Genomic DNA, 19,340 nt, shown 5'->3' on the forward strand with positions numbered 1-19,340 from the left:
CAATGCTTCCTTCTCTATCTATACCCTTGTTTTTTGTCAACAGTCCTCTTGTTTTCAAGAACCCAAACAATAAACAAAACCCACACGCACGTGGACGTAGTTGTCTCTATAAATGTCAAAAACATATGACTGCTTATTGCGCATGATTAAGGAAAAAAATTCCCACCAGGGGGCGTATTGAGTGCAGAAAAGACAGAAGACTAGTGAAAATGATATCCTACCGAACATTTACCGATGCCCTGTCAGTTTTATTTCAGTTAGAGAAAAAATTGACTACGCGAAGTGTTCCTCCACTGTGTTTGTTCTCATTTTAATAAAAAATAGTTTCTTCTTGTTTTAACTTAGCAAAGTGTACAATTTTTTCTAAACTTGTTTTTTTTTTCTTTGTTTATAAGTTATAAATAATGTTAAAATAAAATAAATAAAATGAAAGTGTAAAAGTTTATAGTGAAAAAATCGGTGGGAATACATTATATTCTTGTGGATGAATAAATTATTAGTTTTCTTTTATGGTATACCTAGTTTTGTGGGGAAATCCTTTGGATTATGGCCAAGAAAATACCGTTTAATGTAGTATTTGCATCAGGTAAGTCTTTTTGGAAAATCAGAATCATTACACTTGGTTAGATAACAATATTAGCTGCAGATAAGACACAAAAAGATGTATGTCTGCGATGACTCGTACTCTTCATATTTTTTAAAAGTACGGAGTTATTCATATAGTCCGTATTCGTTGGAAAGTACATTTTAGATAAATCGATAATTCAACAAAAAGAAAGTGCAACTATCTATCTTGTTGGGGATGTTGATGAAAAACCCAAAGAGCTTGTTAAGATTTAAAAAAAATATATTATTCAATAATAATGACACTCTATGGACTGACGTGTGGACGGACTAGTGACTGCACCTTAGAGATTTAACCGCAGGATAATGACACAGAGGAAATTCCATTTTTCACTCTTGCTCTTCTAGATGTTTTTTAAAGGGTGAGTTTGAGCCCCACCAACAGCTAGTCATAATAAAGGTATTTTTTTTTGTTTATTGATTTCAAAGCCTCATCATAAGCAATAGGGGACGGAGGACGGACAGAAAAAAGAAAACACTGGGAATGTGTGTCGGTGGAATGGTGAAAAGGTGGTTAAATTAATGTTTTATACGCTTCGCAGGATTCGCCATTCCATTCATAAGGTTTGTGATGATGGCAGGTGGAAGTGGAAGCTACTAGCGAGTGTAGTTATATTGTTCATTATTCTGTAACTAACTGTTATAGTCTGCCCTGCCTACGTTGAACCATACTCATGAATGATTCTGAATTTAAGGAGTGTTTTCGACCTGGATATGTACTGTATAAGAAAGCATTATATATAGGATTATGTACATTTTGTAGGTAGATAGGTATTTGTACAATTATAATGAGTTGCAACTTTTGTAACGTTTTATAACAAGGACACCTTCATTCTTCGCGTTCTGCTATTTATGATCTTTTTAATTATTGCTAAGAGTTTCCGGTCGTTGGGTTTTACTTGAAAGGAGATGCGACAAGTATTAATCGCTTTTCTATATAGTAAAGGTGCATGTGTATTCGGCAAATGTGTTTAGGACGTTATATGGAAGCTGAGATTTAAAGCCACCCTTTTAATAGCTTTAAAATTTCTATTATGATACATCTATAAAATATTATATAAAATGTCACTTAAATCCTCTGCAAATCAATTCATCTTTTAGAGATTTCCAGAAAAATATCGGGAGACATTTCAACACGGTAAGATTGGGCAGGTTCAGACAACATAAGGAAATTCATTTGCATTCAACTTTACTCTTTGAACGTTAATTTTGATCAAGGCAACTAGTTAGTTTTTCGAGTGTCATGAATATCAAATGCAGAACTTTACTTCGCAAACCTCTACGTTAAGTTCATTGTACAAAGACTACAAAACAAATTATTGTCTACTCTACAAAACACTCCTTAGGCAAGCTACAAGTCCATCACGATTTCTATTTTGTATTGTAAAGAAATATTACTTATGTATTTCTTTTCCAATTTGACAAGTAATCCTTTAAACAAAGGTTAGGTTGGAGTGGCTGTCCAGATATCATTGACACACGTAGACCTCAAGGGTCCATTGTGATACCACTAATGAGTTTACTCATGGGAGAGTAATGAATTTAAACAAACCATTTTGTACTTTTAATAAAGTTAGAGAGACGTTTTGTGTCAATCGTTGCCAGTTCACTGGTATTATCGAAGAAGGGATTACCGAGAAAGTAATTCCTTCTAATGGAGAGTGCTGGACATGTACATAGAAGGTGTTGGACTGTTTCCTCTTCCTCCTCGTCCATGCAGCTTCTACAGAGGTCATTTGTGTAGACCCCTAGCCTCAGGGCATGTCTACCTATGAGGCAGTGTCCCGTTATTACTCCAATTGTAGAGCTTATACTTTGTCTGCTCAGTGATATCAAGCCTTTTGACCGTTTTAAGTCAATACTTGGCCATATTTGCTTGGTTGCCACGCAGGTGGTACTTTGTGACCATCTAGTATTTGTTGTTTCTAAAGCATATTGCTTGAGAAGATATTTGCATGTAGCAAGTGGTGTTCCTATGTTATGTTTTTGTCTAACATAAGGCAGAAGTGTTCCGTTTTTGGCGAGCTCATCGGCTTTGCAATTTCCCGGAATGTCTCTGTGGCCCGGCACCCAAATGAGGTGAATCATAAACTGTTCCGTCATCTCCTTCAGAGATGATTGACAATCGTGGACTGTTCGAGAGTTTGTGGAGACAGACGCGAGAGATTTAAGAGCGGCTTGGCTGTCCGAGAAGATTCGTACATCCTTACAAGATATAACGTTTGCTTTGAGCCAGGATAGTGCTTCTTTAATCGCCATTACTTCTGCCTGGAATACACTACATTGATTGGGAAGTCTATAGGATAGACTGAGATTCAGTTGTTCTGAAAAGATACCACTTCCAACTCCGTGATCGGTCTTTGAACCGTCAGTGTAGAAGTGTACCGCATCGTCTTCCAGGGGTCCCTCTTCTTCCCAGGAGGATCTTGAAGGGATGGACACATGGAATCTTTTACCAAATACCATTTTTGGGGTGGTATAGTCTAAGCGATCTGGGATAGATCTGAAATTGTCTAGAATAGTTGTATTTCCAGTATTGTTACTGGTCCATTGAGAGGTGGCTCTAAGCCTTACACATGAGTTGGCAGCCACCTTTTTAGAGAAGATGTCAAGTGGTGTTAGGTTTGAAAGCACTTCCAGTGCTGCGGTAGGTGTTGTGCGAAGTGCTCCTGTGATGCACATACCTGCTGACCGCTGGACTTTAATGAGTTTATTTATATTTACCATCTTGTCCAGTGCGGTCCACCATACGACGGCTCCATAAATGAGTATCGGCCTGATTACCGAAGTGTATAGCCAGTGGGTTATTTTTGGGGAGAAGCCCCATTTTGATCCTATGGCCTTTTTACAAGTAAAAAGCGCTACAGTAGCCTTTTTGACTCTTTCATCAATATTTGCCTTCCAATTTAGTTTTTTGTCTAAAATGAGGCCCAAATATTTAGCTTGGTCGGAAAAGCTTAATGGTATTCCTATAATCTTGGGTGGGCTAATCTGAGGAATTTTATATCTTCTCGAGAAGATACAAAACAAAACATTTAATTGAATTGTGCAGAAAATGAATATATCTTAGAGTAATAAAGTTTAGCTTTCAGTTGAATGAACAAACATAATCAACTGTCATTTTGATAGAATTAGTCTTGACTTAATAGTTAGGAAGTTAATCTTGGCTAACGTTCCAGACAACTTTGCATTAAAGTTGCCTAAATTGAAAGTTAATTTTTTGGCAGCTGGCCAATGAGTTACTAGAAACTTGCATAGATTTCAAGTCCTTGAACCTGCCCATTCAGATATGAACATTTTTCGGAATTACAAAAAAATTCACGTTTTTATTTTCAGTTCATTTCATTTTGTTTTAAGGCTTTATATCATTGACAAATTATCCCATACTAGCTATAGTATTACCATAAAAGTTAAGAAAAATTAACTGCAATAGAGCTAATGTCCCTGTAGCCATTTGGTCCCACCTCCGTCAGAATCCACGATGATTGTAATATAGCTGTTATGTACTAAGATATCAGCGTCACCTAAAAAGAAAGCAGATCTATTCGTGCGTTGTGGTCGGGCTTACGATATTTACGATCTGAAGAGGGGGCAAAGCCTGAGGTAACATTTCAGATTGTCTAAGTCCATTGTACCTGTCTATTCGATTTGTCAAAGTAAGCACTAAATTGAAGGGACAGTTTTATTTCTCTACTCGCATTATCAACGACGTAGCACTTTTCGTGAGGTGATGGTTAGTACGTAAAACTGTCATGCCAGAGGTCTTGTTTTCAATGCTTGCCTTTGCCATCTAAAGGTTTTTTTGTCATGGGTATTGCCTCTTGCAAGGAATTTACAAATCCACCAAGAGTAATTTTTGTCATGAAATGTGCTTTCTCAAATTAGCCGTTCGAAGTCGGCTTAAAACTGTTGGTGCCCTTTATCCCTGACAACAATACTCGAACACAGAAATGGTTGTGAGTCACTAGTCTCTTTTAGGTATCTACATATACCTCTACTAACTTTTCGCAATACGTTGTTATTAGTAAATAGATACTAAATGTATGGTTTTGTTGGATATTGAAAATGTTTATATCATGAGTGCATTTTTCACATTTGAAAAGCACCAAATAATCTGCTGTAATAGTATTTTACCTGTCAGTCAAATACAAAGTGACAATTGCTTTCACAAACAAAGGTCAAAAGTCAAAATGAGTCACCTCAAGCAATAAAGTGTGATTACCTCTTAGAAAGCAGATTTGCTATATCCAAGTTGGGGAATTCAAAAAATTAATTACATAATGAGAACCATATATTATAGTCCCCCGCAATGCTGTTTAATAATTAAATAATACAGACAACAAAAACAATCGGTTTCACCACAGTTCCCTTTAGAAACGATTCGTACAACAAATACAAAAACCGTTTGCGTTAGAACGTATGTAAACTATGTTGAAAGCAGTAGCTCAAGTTTCGAGGTTTGCAAACTTTTGTTTGACACGAATTTTCCCCGAAGGGATCTTAAAGGTGATGTATTTAAATTAAATATTGTTTCTACCGAGCGTGGTTGACTGTTAGCGTGCCGTATCGAGTCTGTACATTCGTAGGTCTCTATTCAATTGCACGAATTTAGAGGATACCGGTTTCGAATGCGTAGTAAAGCACCTAACCTCTCATTTTGGAGTGGCCTTAGCTAGACCAAATGAGGCGTATGCAATAATTGTAATACAAAATTAACGACAATTTTTTTATATTAAAGCTTTTTAAGCATTTTATAAATCGACTAGCTGACCCAGTGAACTTCGTATCACCCAATTTTTTTTTTAGATTCTTATTTGATCATATTTCAAAAGTTTAAAAATATTAGTTAGATTTTAAAAATTTAGTTAGATTTTAATATTAAACAGTTTTAAACTAATTAAGGAAAAAAGAAAAAAATATATATACATTCATTAGTGGTTTAATATAAGAAAAAAGATACATTACAAATTTTTAATTTACTTTCATCAGTGCATGGTGTTTAAAATTTAATTTAAATAGAAAAAGTTAATTTTTTTTTACGTTTTTTAAAGTCACGAATATTTTTAAGATTTGTAGGAAGTTGGTTCATAATTGATGGTATCGTATAGTTATGTTGTCGTTTTCCGTAGTTGTTGTATATCATCGGTATTTCAGGTAGACCCTACGCTCGTCTTCTAGTGTTCACACCATGTGAAATAGGTCGAATCTTAAATCATCGTAGTATTCAAGAACTGCTGTCATCCTATATATGTATATTTTCCACAGTCAGGCACTTCAAATGTAGATGGTTTTTATTAATCATGTTTACAATTCTCCTCTGTAGATTGACAAGTTTATTAACTTCCCATAGGAAGTTATTGTAATGGGTCCGATTTGTCAAATTGAAAATTTTGACATTTCTCGACGTTTCAAGGTCCCTACGTTCGAAACAAAAGATTTTTAGAAAGATGTCTGTGCGTGCGTGTGTACGTACGTTCGAACGTCCGTACGTTCGCGACGTTTTTTTCGTCGTCCATAGCTCAAGAACCAGAAGAGATATCGATTTTAAATAAATTTTGTTATACAGATAATAAGGCAGAAAGATGCAGAAAGGGCTCTCAAGAAAATTGCGTGGGTGGTTTTTTTTATCATAGCAGTTTGAAAAAAAGGTGAAAATTTTGGTTAACCCTAAATATCTTACGAAATAAAACCGCTAAAGACTTGAATTAAATTTTATATAATATATTGTAACGTGATACCAAACAGGTATATTTTTTGAAAAAAATCAATATAACGGTTTTTTTTTATAAATCAATAAAACTGAAAAAAAAATTTGTCACCTCCAAAATTTTACGACTGAAATATGATTTCATCTCCAAAACAATTTTGTGCAACTATATCTGATAAAATTTTGAGAAAAATCTAATTGACAGTTTTTTTTATAAAAAATAAAAATCTAAAAAAACATTACTCAAAGTTGGTAAAAATTGAATATCGATTCAAATATCTTTTCAAAAACTTAAAATTTAGGATTCAAACTTATTTTATCTTATAAGGAATATTGTTTTTAACATTTTAAAAATTTTTGAGAAAAATCGAATTGACAGTTTTTTTACAAAAAATAAAAACCTAAAAAAAAATTAATAAAAGTTGGTAAAAATTGATTTTCGACTCGAATATCTTTTTAAAACTTTGAGATATTGGTTTTAATATACTTTTATCTTTCAAAAAATATTGTTGTCAACATTCAAATAAAGTTTGAAAAAAATCGAATTCACAGTTTTTTTACAAAAAATAAAAACCTAAAAAAAAATGTATAAAAGTTGGTAAAAATTGATTTTCGACTCAAATATCTTTTCAAAACTTTGAGACATTGGCTTTAATTTACTTTTATCTTTCAAAAAATCTTGTTGTCAACATTCAATTAAAGTTTGAAAAAAATTGAATTGACGGTTTTTTTACAAAAAATAAAAATCTAAAAAAAAATGTATAAAAGTTGGTAAAAATTGATTTTCGACTCAAATATCTTTTCAAAAAATTTAAATATTGGCTTCAAAGTAATTTTATCTCATAAGAAATATTGTTTTCAACATTTGGTAAAATTTAAAAAAAATCGAATTGACAGTTTTTCTTACAAAAAATAAAACTCTAAAAAAAAACAATACTAAAACTTCGTAAAAATTTACTTTCGACTCAGGTAGCTTTTCAAAACTTAAAAATATTGGCTTGAAATTTATTTTATTTCACAGAAAATATTGTTTTCGATATTCAGTAATTTTTATATAAAAATCCAACGGTCCATTTTTTCATAAAAAATAAAATCTCCAAAAAATAGTACGCAAATTTGGTAAAAATTGATACGAGTACATATAGACAAACTTTTAAGCAAGAAAAATCGACAGACGACGGGATGGGAAGTTATCAGTGTGGGTCGCATCCCAGCCTCTTTTTCATATGAGTTTTTGCGGCATTTCCGCAAGCTAATACTCCATAACTTAATCGAGATTCAACAAGTGAATAGTAAACATATTTTTGAACAACTTTTGTTGAATATCTTTCCACATGAAAAAAAGCAAATATAGCACTCCTTATACTTTGCCTTACGATAGTAATATGCTTGTGCCTCAGAAAATGTTCATCTATTGTAGCTCAAAGGTATTTGATTGATTGAACTAATTCAATGGTATCACTTTTTCTTGAAGTCGGACATTCAGGGTTTTGAAATAAAATGTTAACTATCTGTTTTTGTTTGCTTGGAGCACGAATGTACATAATTTTCGTTTTGGTTGCGTTGATGACCAATCCAAAATCGTGGCACCATCGAATGACTTCATCAAACTCCTGTTGAAATCGCGGTTTTAAGACACATGTGTCTGACAACAATAGCTATATCGTCTGCATATGCAAGAGCTGTGCTTTTCTTAAAAATCCGTAAGAGTGCATCCGTAAAAAGTATAGAAAGGACCGGACCCAGTTTTGACGCTTGTGGTACACCATGTATGCAGCTTCTTTCTTTACTCCATGAACTTCCAACCTTAACTCTAAATGTTCTTCCTATGAGATAGCTCTCCATCCATTTCCATAGTGTTCTGTTAAGGACATCCAAAAATTTACTGTGACCAAGGTGTCAAATGCCTTGCTGAATCTCCACGAACATAACCAATACGTGATGGTTTTTATTGAGACTTATGTTAATAGTATTACAGAATTCGCCAAGAAGTCTTCCGGTATTTTGAAAACCATATTGATTGGATTGCAGCAAGCAGTGTTTTTCAATAAACTTGTTTAGCCGTCTTAAGAAAACTTCTTCATGACATTTTTCAACAGCTGGGAAGATCGAAATTGGCCTATAGTTGAGAATTTCACTTTTTTTCCTCCTTTATACTCGTAGACGGGACGAATAACTGAAGTCTTCAAAATGTTCGGTACACACCCGTGCGTCAAACTTCTGTTCACAATTTGTTGAATCAATGGTGTTAGCAGATTTGCATTGAGTTTAATGTCGCATCCCCTTATTCCGTCAGCACCTGGGCTTTTATTAGGATTCAGATTTCGAAGTAAATTACAAATTTCGATTTCTTCAGCTTCTTCTACCAACATATATTGATTGAGGACGTTGTTTACAGTGAAAATGATGTTTTAACATTGCATATGTGTACAATCTTCGTTGCTTGTGTTGAGAAACACTCAGCAAGTTCTTCAATAATGTCTGTAACTTTAGACTTTTTACAAAGATTGTGTTATATAATTTCATCCACATACCCTTTATTCCTACCCAATATTTCATTTATTATTCTCCAATTTTTTTTCGAATCACGTTTTGCGTTCAGTATTTCATTTTTGTAGAAGTTAGATTTTTACATTTGTTTTTGTTTGTTAACACAGTTTCTCATTTTTTTGTATTCAGATTTGTATTTGTATTAGTATCTCTCCTTTTACAAAGCTCAATTATTTCCGGGGCTATCCAACTCTAAATTTGACATTTTTTTTGTGTTATAATTTCAGACGAATCAGCGTATAAAGTTTCCATTTTTAAAAGAAAATAGTTTATATTTCATTAACGTCATTTTCGATTTCACATAGCGCATTCCTGTTCGTTTGTTGCATAAGTCGGTTGACTTTTTCTTGATTAATTTTCGATTTTTTTTTTGCAATATGTGCTAAACTGTTCTGTATTGTGTTTACGAGTAATACCGTAAAATGTTGCAAAGTGATCAAATATATAAGTTTCTATAACAGCTGATATTATGCAGTTTCTCGAAAATGAAACAAATATGGGATCAATTAAAGTACCTGTACCAGTTAACATGTTAATTCGAGTACTTTTTTTGGTAACATTCATAAGGCCCTTCGAAAACATAACATCGTTTTCTTACTGGTTGTGATGACTTATTGCACTATATATTTTTAAATTTTTAATTATTCACTAAACATTTCAAACATAACTAAATTACAAAAAATGCAGCCGTTTTATCAGTAGAAAACATAAATTTACTCAAAAAATTGATATTTTGTATCGTTAGAAAAAATACATTTCATTTAAAGCTTGTTAATAAGCTCAATTTTGTTGTTTTGTGCTTTGGAGCATTAATAAATAGAGTCTATGATTTTGATAAACACGGACACGCCACATATAGCTAACCACATGAAAAACACCGATATTTTGAATTAATTCTGCAAATTTCCCTCGAATAGCCTTGCGATTTGTTTATGATGATTGGGAAGGCTTAGTGAACGAGGAACCTTAGCCGCTTGAAAGCAAACGGCTATTCCGTTGGAATTATCATATAAAATGTTCTCCTTTAAACTTCCCTTGGATAATTGTTGCTCCAATAACATTATTCATAAGCTTTTTCACAGTCGATCTAGTTCCATACGCTACATGATGATAATGAAACCAATTTTTAGTTATAAATTATGAGGTGGTAATTCCAGCGCATTGAGAAATTCCGTAGGATAATTATACATGTCATCTTGATTGAGAACAGTATCGACTGACCTAAAGGAACACCACCATCCAGGGATTAAAACAAGAATTGACGTCGACGTCGTCTGTTTTTTGCTGCATTAATTGTTGGGCCTTAAAACACTTCTACGGGAAATTAGGCTAAATGAGGTCCCCCTTCTATTCCGTAAGCTGACAAACATCGTTAGGGAATGGTATGAATCCAGTCAAGATTTAAGTTGAAAATTTCACCAAAATCAAACAATTGTTTCGAAACCTTTAAATTATTTGCCATTGTTTTTTCTTTATCGAAGTGGCAAATACGCATCTCGTTGATTTGTATGCTTAACGGTAAATTCAGCGCAGAATGTACGGTTCTTTTCTTTTACCTTCCAACAAAGCTGCTGTTGATCCAGATAAAGCCAACGCTAGGACAATGTCAATCCACGATCGGATTTTTCTAGATTCTCTGGGATTATATAGGAAATAAATTCCACCGGTTCCATTTCTGACAGCCTTTGTCAAAGAGTCGTGAAGAATCTTCTATTGTTGATTAAATTTTTAGGACATTCGGGCAAACTACTTGAGCAAGTACTTGTACATTTTTCAGTTATTTGTAGTATAGCGTATAGGGTGTCCTTATACAGTACTTATTAATCATTTGGATGTGGATATGATGATAAGACTTAATCTTTAAGCGTATTATCCCATCTTAAATATGTAGTTCTCAAGCAATCGTAAGAGTTGAAAAATATGTATATGAATTAGTTTATATTAAAATCAATACCATACTTCCAGCTACAAGCAATAATCATTATTGAATCGACTGGAAGATATATTACATTTCATTACATTACACATTACTCAGCACATACATAAATGTACAGAGTATACACTTGTGAACAAGAATTTAGCACTCTTGTTATAGAAAATAAAAACCATTTAATTTTCAATTTATTTTCTTATTATGAAATTAGTTATATTTTATTTAAATTACATATACAGTTGTGTTCAAAAAATAGGACTGCCTGTTCTTTTTAGATTAAATCGTGACTCAGAAGATAATTTTTTTTAATTTATTTTTTCTTTTGTACAAAATACATAGGTAATCCAGTCTTTTATTACTATGCTTAAAGACTACTTTGTTTAACCTTCCGACCACAACACATTTAAAATATACATACTCCACAACAGGGGTGGTATAACACCCCAGCCAGGAATAAATTTAAAAAAAAAAACTTTAAAGGACAACATCTAATTTTTATCCCAACACAACAATTAATTTACTTTATTAAAAACATAAAAAACTTAATTCATAAAAAAAATAAATATTTTTACAAAAAAACTGTAGAAATGAAAATGAAGCAAAATCAAAATTACAGTTCGAATAAAAATGCCTGGGTGTTATAGCACCCCTGTTGTGGTCGAAAGGTTAAAACAAATAAGGTAGTAAAATAAAGTATAAAAAAACTAAACTTTTTTGTCAGTATTTTGTGGAAAATCCTTTGTTTTTTATAATTGCTGCACATCTGCGTGTCATAGAGTTCACAAGGGCCTGACAACGCTTAACTGGAATTTGGTTCCTCGAATTCAAGGGTCTTTGTCGAGAAACACCCTTTTTCACATCTGCCCATACATTTTCTATATGGGATTGAGGTCAGACGACTGAGTTGGCCAGTCCATGACCTCAACCCCATTGACCCGAAACCATTCCTTGGCAGACTTACTGGTGTGTTTCGGTGTCTTGTTGAAATACCCATTTAACCGGCATGTTCCAACTCGCATAAGGCAGCATCACACTGGACATTATATACACATAAACTCGCTGGTGCCAATGATTTGATGTTTATGGCCAACACGAGCATATGAGAAACTGCCCCATGCCATCACTTTAGCACCTCCATGCTTTACCGTTTTAATGGTGTACCGAGGTTTAAACTCGGAAGCCAATTAGCATGGCTTCTTGCAAATTTCAAACGAGCGGCTACATGTTTTTTTGTAAGCATCGGCACTTTTCGTGGACTGCGAGCGAAAAGATTGTGTTCTAACAATCGCCTTCTTATTGTTACGCTACTTACTGCCAGTCCTAGATCTTCCTGAATCATCTTAGAGGACGCAAAAGGATCCTTTCGGCTGTAGCGAACAATACGTCGATCGTCATGTTCACTCGTTTCTCGTTTCCGTCCCCGGGTTTCGACTTTTTTTTCATATTTTACAGCGATCATTTGGTCAGAGCACCTTAACATCAACCTTATATCCTTATAAGTTTTTCCCTCATTTGGCAACTTTTTTATGATTTCCCGTTTTTTGTTGGTGCAGTGCTTTCCTCGGCCCACTAAATAACCAAACTTGTTTAGATATTCGATATTCCAACTATTTAATATTCCTATTTTAATTTAGTTACTTCTGTTTATTTTGATTTTTTTTTACGTACAATATAACTCACACTCCTATTATTTTGAATAGCCTGATTGAGAGTAAAGATCATTTGATCTCTGGTTACAAATCTAAACGGTTATGAATTCCAAACCAGTTCAATGATTTATCATCTTTAATGTCCAGTTATACTTACCGGTAGAGAAATGGGATGATTACCAGTATACACATGGTAAAGAAAACACTTGAGCAAATTTTGTAAAAGCACTCCTATTATTTTGAACACAGCTGTACATAGCACTATGTTTTAATAGTACTTCATCAAATATGTTTAACATCTGTAAGAAGAAAAAAGTATGGAATATAGAAACATCAATTTTTTGCCTGGACACGGATTTAGCACATTCAACAGTATCTTGATAAAATTTTACTTACCGTCAATTCTAATTTTTCCTTAGTATTTGGTAGGGAACTCTTTCAACCAAAGCCTCACATCGTGACTTTATAATTGTATACCAAGCATTTTGAATCTCCTGCCACAATTGTGTTTAATTTTTTTTTTTTTTTTTTTTGCTCAATGTGATGTTTAACATCATTCCACAAAATCTCAATCGGGTGATTGTGCTGGCTACTTCAAAACGTCGATTTTATTCACCTCTAAGGCACACTTCACTAACTTTGAAGTATGCGTAGTGTCGTTGTAGTGCAAAAAGCGCCATAATTACGGCAAATTGTCTTCTGCGTAGGGTATCATATGATCCAAAAGGATAGCTCCGTACACGTTTTGTTAAATTTTGGTGTCAGTTTTTACGATGGGGCCAACGCTGGCCGCGCCATGAAAAAGCAGCCCAGACCATAACGTTCCCTCCACCGTGTTTCACCGTCTTAATGGTACCTTGGATCATACTTATTCCATGTTTTTTTGACGCCATACATATTTTTTCCCATCCGATCCGAACCGGCAGAATGTGGATTTATCGCTCCAGAATACGTTTTTCCAAAAACTAATTGGTTTGTCTAGGTTAGCTTTGGCAAACTGCAACCTAGATTTCAGTTTTTTTTTATACAAGCGGTTTTCTCTGAGCAACGCACCCACGTAGAATGTTTTCATTTAATCGGCGTCTTATGGTCCTTCAGGAAACATTTACTATATAGTTCGTTGAAAGTTGGCTTCGAATGGCACTGGAGGTCTTAAACGGATCCTTGGTCTATAACCTATAAATAATTCTATCTTCATTTGTAGTTGTCTTTCTGTTTAACGTTTTCAATCACTCCAACTTTTTAAAAATGACGAAGGGCATTTTAACAACTAAGAAATGTCTGTTACCGTCCGCCCTTTTGACTTCATTTTCACCATTTTCCTTTTGCCATGACTAATTATTTTTTTTTAATAAAGATATTTAATTACCTCAAAAATTATTATTTTCTTTTTAAAAAAATACAAAAATTAAAAATACACTCTTTGATTGCAAAACGGGTTAAATTTATGTCCAGCTAAAAAAAACGCAGATCACAAACAATTTTCATTTTGCGCAAAACGTTATTTTACTTTTCAATCAGATACACATTTTCATTACCATATAAGGTAGTCATAGTAACAACATGAAAATGAACCGTAACTTGCAAGTAATAAAGAATTGAAAGTAGAAAAAATACTTGTTTTAGTTTTAGTTTTATTTCATCAATCAGATTACAATCTTTATAGACTAGATACTAAATAATACAATTGTTGGGGGCTGTATGCTTATATAAATAAATAAATTAAATAAATATTACTATAAGTTATACATTATTATTCGTAATTTTACAATTAATAAATATAAGTTTATGAAAAAAAAAGATCAATTCTTTAAATTTATTAGGAAATTACAGTTTAATATTATTTAACAAATATTTTTTAAATAAATCTCTCGAAACATCAATATTAAAATCAATCCTATTGCAAATTAAATTCACTTCTCTAGTGCAACGCGCGATTGGTTCATTACGGCCATAATTTGTGCGATGAAACTGCTCATAAAATTGAAACCGATAGCGTGTAGTTCTAGAGGGTACGTTAACACAATTAACTAATGTTAATAAAGGAGGGCAATTTATATGAAACGTAACTATATCTCTCATAAACATAACTGAAAAATAAACCCGACGATCATAAAGAGAATGCATACCAAACAATAAACACCTACTATAATAAGAAGGCCTTGCAATCCGCCAATTAAGCTTATAAAACGCATATCTTGTAAAATTCTTTTGAACTTTTTCAATTCTGTCAATTGAATTATTGTAATAAGGGTTCCAAACAATGCTACAATATTCAAGAACTGATCTTACTAGAGAATTGTAAAGGGATTTTAAAGCATATGAATCTGAGAATTCTTTTGTGTTTCTTTTAAGAAAACCAAGCATTTGATTTGCTTTGTTTATAATAAAATCATAATGCGGTAAAAAAGAAAGGTTTGTATCTAGAATTACCCCTAGATCTTTCTTCCTAGTAACACGTTCTAAATTTGTGTAGTTGATATTATAGTCAAACACTATAGGATTAGAATTTCGGAAACACGACAAAACTTGACACTTGGAAACATTTAAGAGAAGGTGATTTTGCTTACACCAATTGTCAAGCTTCGACAGATCTTCCAAAAGAAGAAAACAATCAGTTTGACAAGAAATCTTACGGTATAGTTTGAGGTCATCTGCGAAAAGAAGGCAGTTTGAATTTTGAAATAGATCAGGTATATCGTTTACAAATAACAAAAAAAGTAATGGACCCAAATGGCTTCCTTGCGGAACACCAGATGGAACAGAAACAAATTTTGAGAGCGAATTACCAACTTTTACTATTTGAACTCTACCAGCTAAATATGACTCAACCCATTTTAATAGAAAAGAGTTAATACCTAGAGAAGTTAATTTATTTAACAAGATTTGGTGGTTGACTCTGTCAAATGCCTTAGCAAAATCAGTAAAAATCACATCAGTTTGGAAACCATTTTCCATATTTGTTATGATGTTATTGCTTAATAATGCTAAGTTTGTTGCCGTTGATTTCCCTGCTACAAACCCATGTTGAAAAATTGAAATATGATTATGAAAAAGCTCAGTCAACTTATTACAGACAAGTTTTTCAAATACTTTTGGAATACAAGAAATTTTACATATGGGTCTATAATTGGTAATATCCTGTTTTGAGCCCGATTTAAAAATTGGTGATAAATAAGAAACCTTCCAGCAATCCAAGAATAGCCCTTTGGCTAATGAAAGATTAAAAATCCACGAAAGTGGTTGAGCTAATGCAATACAACATTTCCTTAACAAAATAGCAGGAATCCCATCAGGTCCTTCACTCTTATTAATATCCAATTTAGATAAAACCTCTTTAATTTCAAATGGACTAAAAACTAAAGAACCGATATTGACAACTCTACTTATATAAGGTAACCTCTGGATAGGGGGAGTATCTGAAGAGTAAACTGATTGGAAATAGTCAGCAAATAAATTACAAATTGTAGGTATATCACTTGTGATTGTATCCTGATACTTCATACTACTAGGAAATCCACTAGATTTACGCTTTGAGTTTATGAAATTCCAAAAACGCTTGGTATTTAATTTGAGGTCACTTTCGACAGAAAACAAGTAATTACGATATAAGAATTTATTGAGACAATCGAATTCTCGTTGACAATTTAGATAGTTTAAACGCAGTTCAGAATTATTTTTGTCAGATTTATACAATTTGTATGCCTTATTTTTTCTGTTTTTAAGATTGGTCAACCTTTTATTATACCAGATAGGGCAAGTATTATTTTTAGAAAGCTTTTTAGGTACAAATTCGTCAACTGCCCCCATCAAAACACTTAAAAAACAAGAATACACGCTATCTAATTCAGATGAACAAAAAACGTTATCCCACGAAATAGACAAAAGATAATCAACCATACCGTCATAATTAGCTTTTCGAAAATCATAAAAAATATTTTGGTCGTTAGATACCTTTTTTAAATAATGATAGAAATGAATATTTCCATCAATGGCTATATGATGAATTGAATTTGCAATAACTGGAAAGTTACATTTATCAAGACAAATAAGAAAATCATTATCAACAAAAATCAAATCAAGAATTCGATTAAGAACGTTGTAATGGGAATTGATTTGGATTAAATTATATTGACCAAAAAAGTCTATAACTACACATTCTATTTCAGATGAAACGTTAAAAGGGACTAAACATTTGTCCTCGGTGTCAAATATCCATTCAATATGACTAAGATTAAAATCTCCTGTAAATAATACATGTTGTGAATATTTTAAATTTTCTAAAATGGATTTTGAGTTATTTAAATGAATTTTATAATAATCCAAATCGCTCTTTGGAGGAATATAGCTTACAAATACAAATAATTCAGATTCACCCATTTTAACACTTACAATAAGCTGATCAATATCAAGGTCAGAAATAGTGGAGTTTGATTCCAATTCAATTTGCCTACATGCCAAAGTGGCACGGACCGCAATTAGTACTCCACCACCTCTTTCCATGCATGTCTTAAAATAACATCTGTCTTTTCTAAAAACAGTATAATGATTTGAAAAACATTCAGTTGTTAAGTGATTATCAGATAACCAAGTTTCAGTTAAAATTATTATATCATAAGTTAAAGAGGAAAATGAAAGTAAAATATGATCTAGTCTTGTTCTTAGCCCACCAACATTTTGGTAATAATAAGATAAACTATCTATACTTTTACTTAGCGTTCTTTGATAATCAGGTGAAACAGCATCATCAGGAACAATGTTAACAGGAACAACACCAGCAGCAGCAATTACATCATCGGCAGGGACAGCGTAATTTGGAATTTGAACTTTGTTTAAAGATAATTCAGCAACATAAACGGCGTCCAATGTTATGTTAAACTGGGCGATTGGCGAGAAATTTCGTTTTTTGACAAGTTTATAAATTGCTTTACTTTAACAGATCTAGGCCATATATCTGCATCACTCAATAATTGTTTAAAACAGTCTGCAGGGACCCTTAATTTGAAATTAACAAATTTTAAATCAGATACTTGAGAACCTTTTTTAATAAGCTTATAGCACTTGAAAACATTAGCAGGTATTTTAGAATTTTCGGAGACATGTTTGACTAAATCCTCCGGAAGAGTTTCAGGATGAAACTTTGAAACATGCAGCCACTTCGTAGGCATCAAAGCGTTAAGAGAACTTGCACCTGTTCCAATAATCTGTTGTTGTTGTTGTTTTTGTTTTAATTTTTTCCGATGGGTCGAATTTGTACTCTGTTCAATGTGCTAAATTCGTGTCCACCACTGTACATGGAGGAATCTGATATTTTTTTGAAACATTACCTTCTTTCAATTGTGTTTGATGCAAAAATATGTTTCTATTTTAATAAAATATAAAGTTAGTTACAATCTTCAAAAAACACTTAAAGGGTTTTTTATAAAAAAAATAAATCAACTTTTTTGGATCTAGATCTGTCAAAACACAAAAGTTCCTTGTTTTTGCACTCACTTTTCTTAATACAATTTTTAAGAAATATTAAGCCGGAAATTTAACAGCTCTTCCGCTCTCGTTTAAATGTACACAAATACATTAATGCAAATATAAAACTACCAATAGTGTTCCATGCGTCACATAAAAAATTAATTTTTGAAGGAAATTTGAATTTGTCCCTGGAAAACCCCATTCAATATAATCTTAATCTACAAAATGCAGTTATGAAACAATTGCTCAGACTTTCTTCTCAGTTGCAAAAATAATACAAATTATTCACTCAAACAAAAGTCTAATATTGGAATTCCAAAAACTTTTCATTCAGAACTAGAGATGGCAGAATAGATTACGTCAGGTAATCTACTCGGTAAACTACGTGTAGTTAATTGGATAAACTACACGTTTGATTTGTTTCATTTCCTACCCTAAATTTGTTACGTGTGCTACCTTCACAAAAACATTAAATTTCAAAAAGAATAAAAAATAAAATGCACGACTGGGTCGCACGAACTTGCTACTGTATGCAAAAAGTCTGTTTAAAAAAGTACTTATATTAGATTTTAAAATATTTATATCTGTAAAATAAGTTTGTCAAAAAAACCCGAAATTCATCCACACAACTCATCCTAGGACATTTCATCATTAGAAGAACCAGGATAGAAAGTAAATTATCTGAAGATAAGAAAGAGGAAGAATATGTATGTTTAAATTATAAAGCGATCACCTATTGATTGTGTAGTTAGGTAGGTGTCTAAAACGAACATAGAATAGTTCACTTCGTGTGCTCAGCTTTATGCAGATAGATAGATAATGACATGTTAATGATGATAGTGAAAGAATGTCATTGGTAGGTATCCTTCTTTCCTACAAGCTTTCAGCGCAAACATGGAGTTATTCCGTTCAGTTTATTTTTTTTGTTAAAGTTCAAGAAATTGCTATTCATGTGTTGGTTACAGTCAGGCTCTTGTGCGCTTTGGATTTTAGTTATGAAGTGACACGTAAGCAGTAGTTGTAGAGGTTGTACGTTTCTTTAACTAGTACTAAGTATTAATTCTTTTATGTAATCGAAAGCAAGTAAAATATGTGTTAAACAACCTTATTCTTAAAGAATAATATTTTAAAATCTAATATACCAAAGTGCCAAGATAATACTTCTTGATAGACACTTTAAAATAGATTGTTGATTAAATATATCACAGTTGCGCTACATGGGCGGCCATATCGTTGGTATTTACAATAATTTTAGTTATAAAAATACATAAATATGTACCAAAGGCACTAATTTAGATAAAAGCTAGGAATGTAATTACAATTTTGTTAAAATAATGCGCTCTTTCGGGCTCATGCTCAATTAAAATATTAAAAAAAAAAAAAAAAAACTATTTAAAATTTTGCCCGAAAA

General features: G+C 32.7%; 1 protein-coding gene across 2 annotated transcripts in view; it reads left to right on the top strand.

The window, feature by feature from the left end:
- The first annotated feature begins 246 nt into the window (after positions 1-246).
- The window catches only part of LOC129938353 (centrosomal protein of 104 kDa), a 35,569-nt gene continuing 16,475 nt past the window's right edge, over positions 247-19,340 (top strand). Inside the window, exons 1-2 of one of the 2 annotated variants that reach the window (XM_056045848.1) lie at positions 247-459; positions 523-586. In XM_056045848.1, coding sequence (XP_055901823.1) covers positions 547-586 — 40 coding nt within the window. In that variant the 5' untranslated portion in view covers positions 247-459; positions 523-546. Of the gene's footprint in view, positions 587-19,340 lie in introns of both variants that reach the window. The other variant, XM_056045849.1, reaches the window with a different exon arrangement.

The sequence above is a fragment of the Eupeodes corollae genome, chromosome 1 (assembly GCF_945859685.1).
Source record: "Eupeodes corollae chromosome 1, idEupCoro1.1, whole genome shotgun sequence".
Lineage (NCBI taxonomy): Eukaryota > Metazoa > Arthropoda > Insecta > Diptera > Syrphidae > Eupeodes > Eupeodes corollae.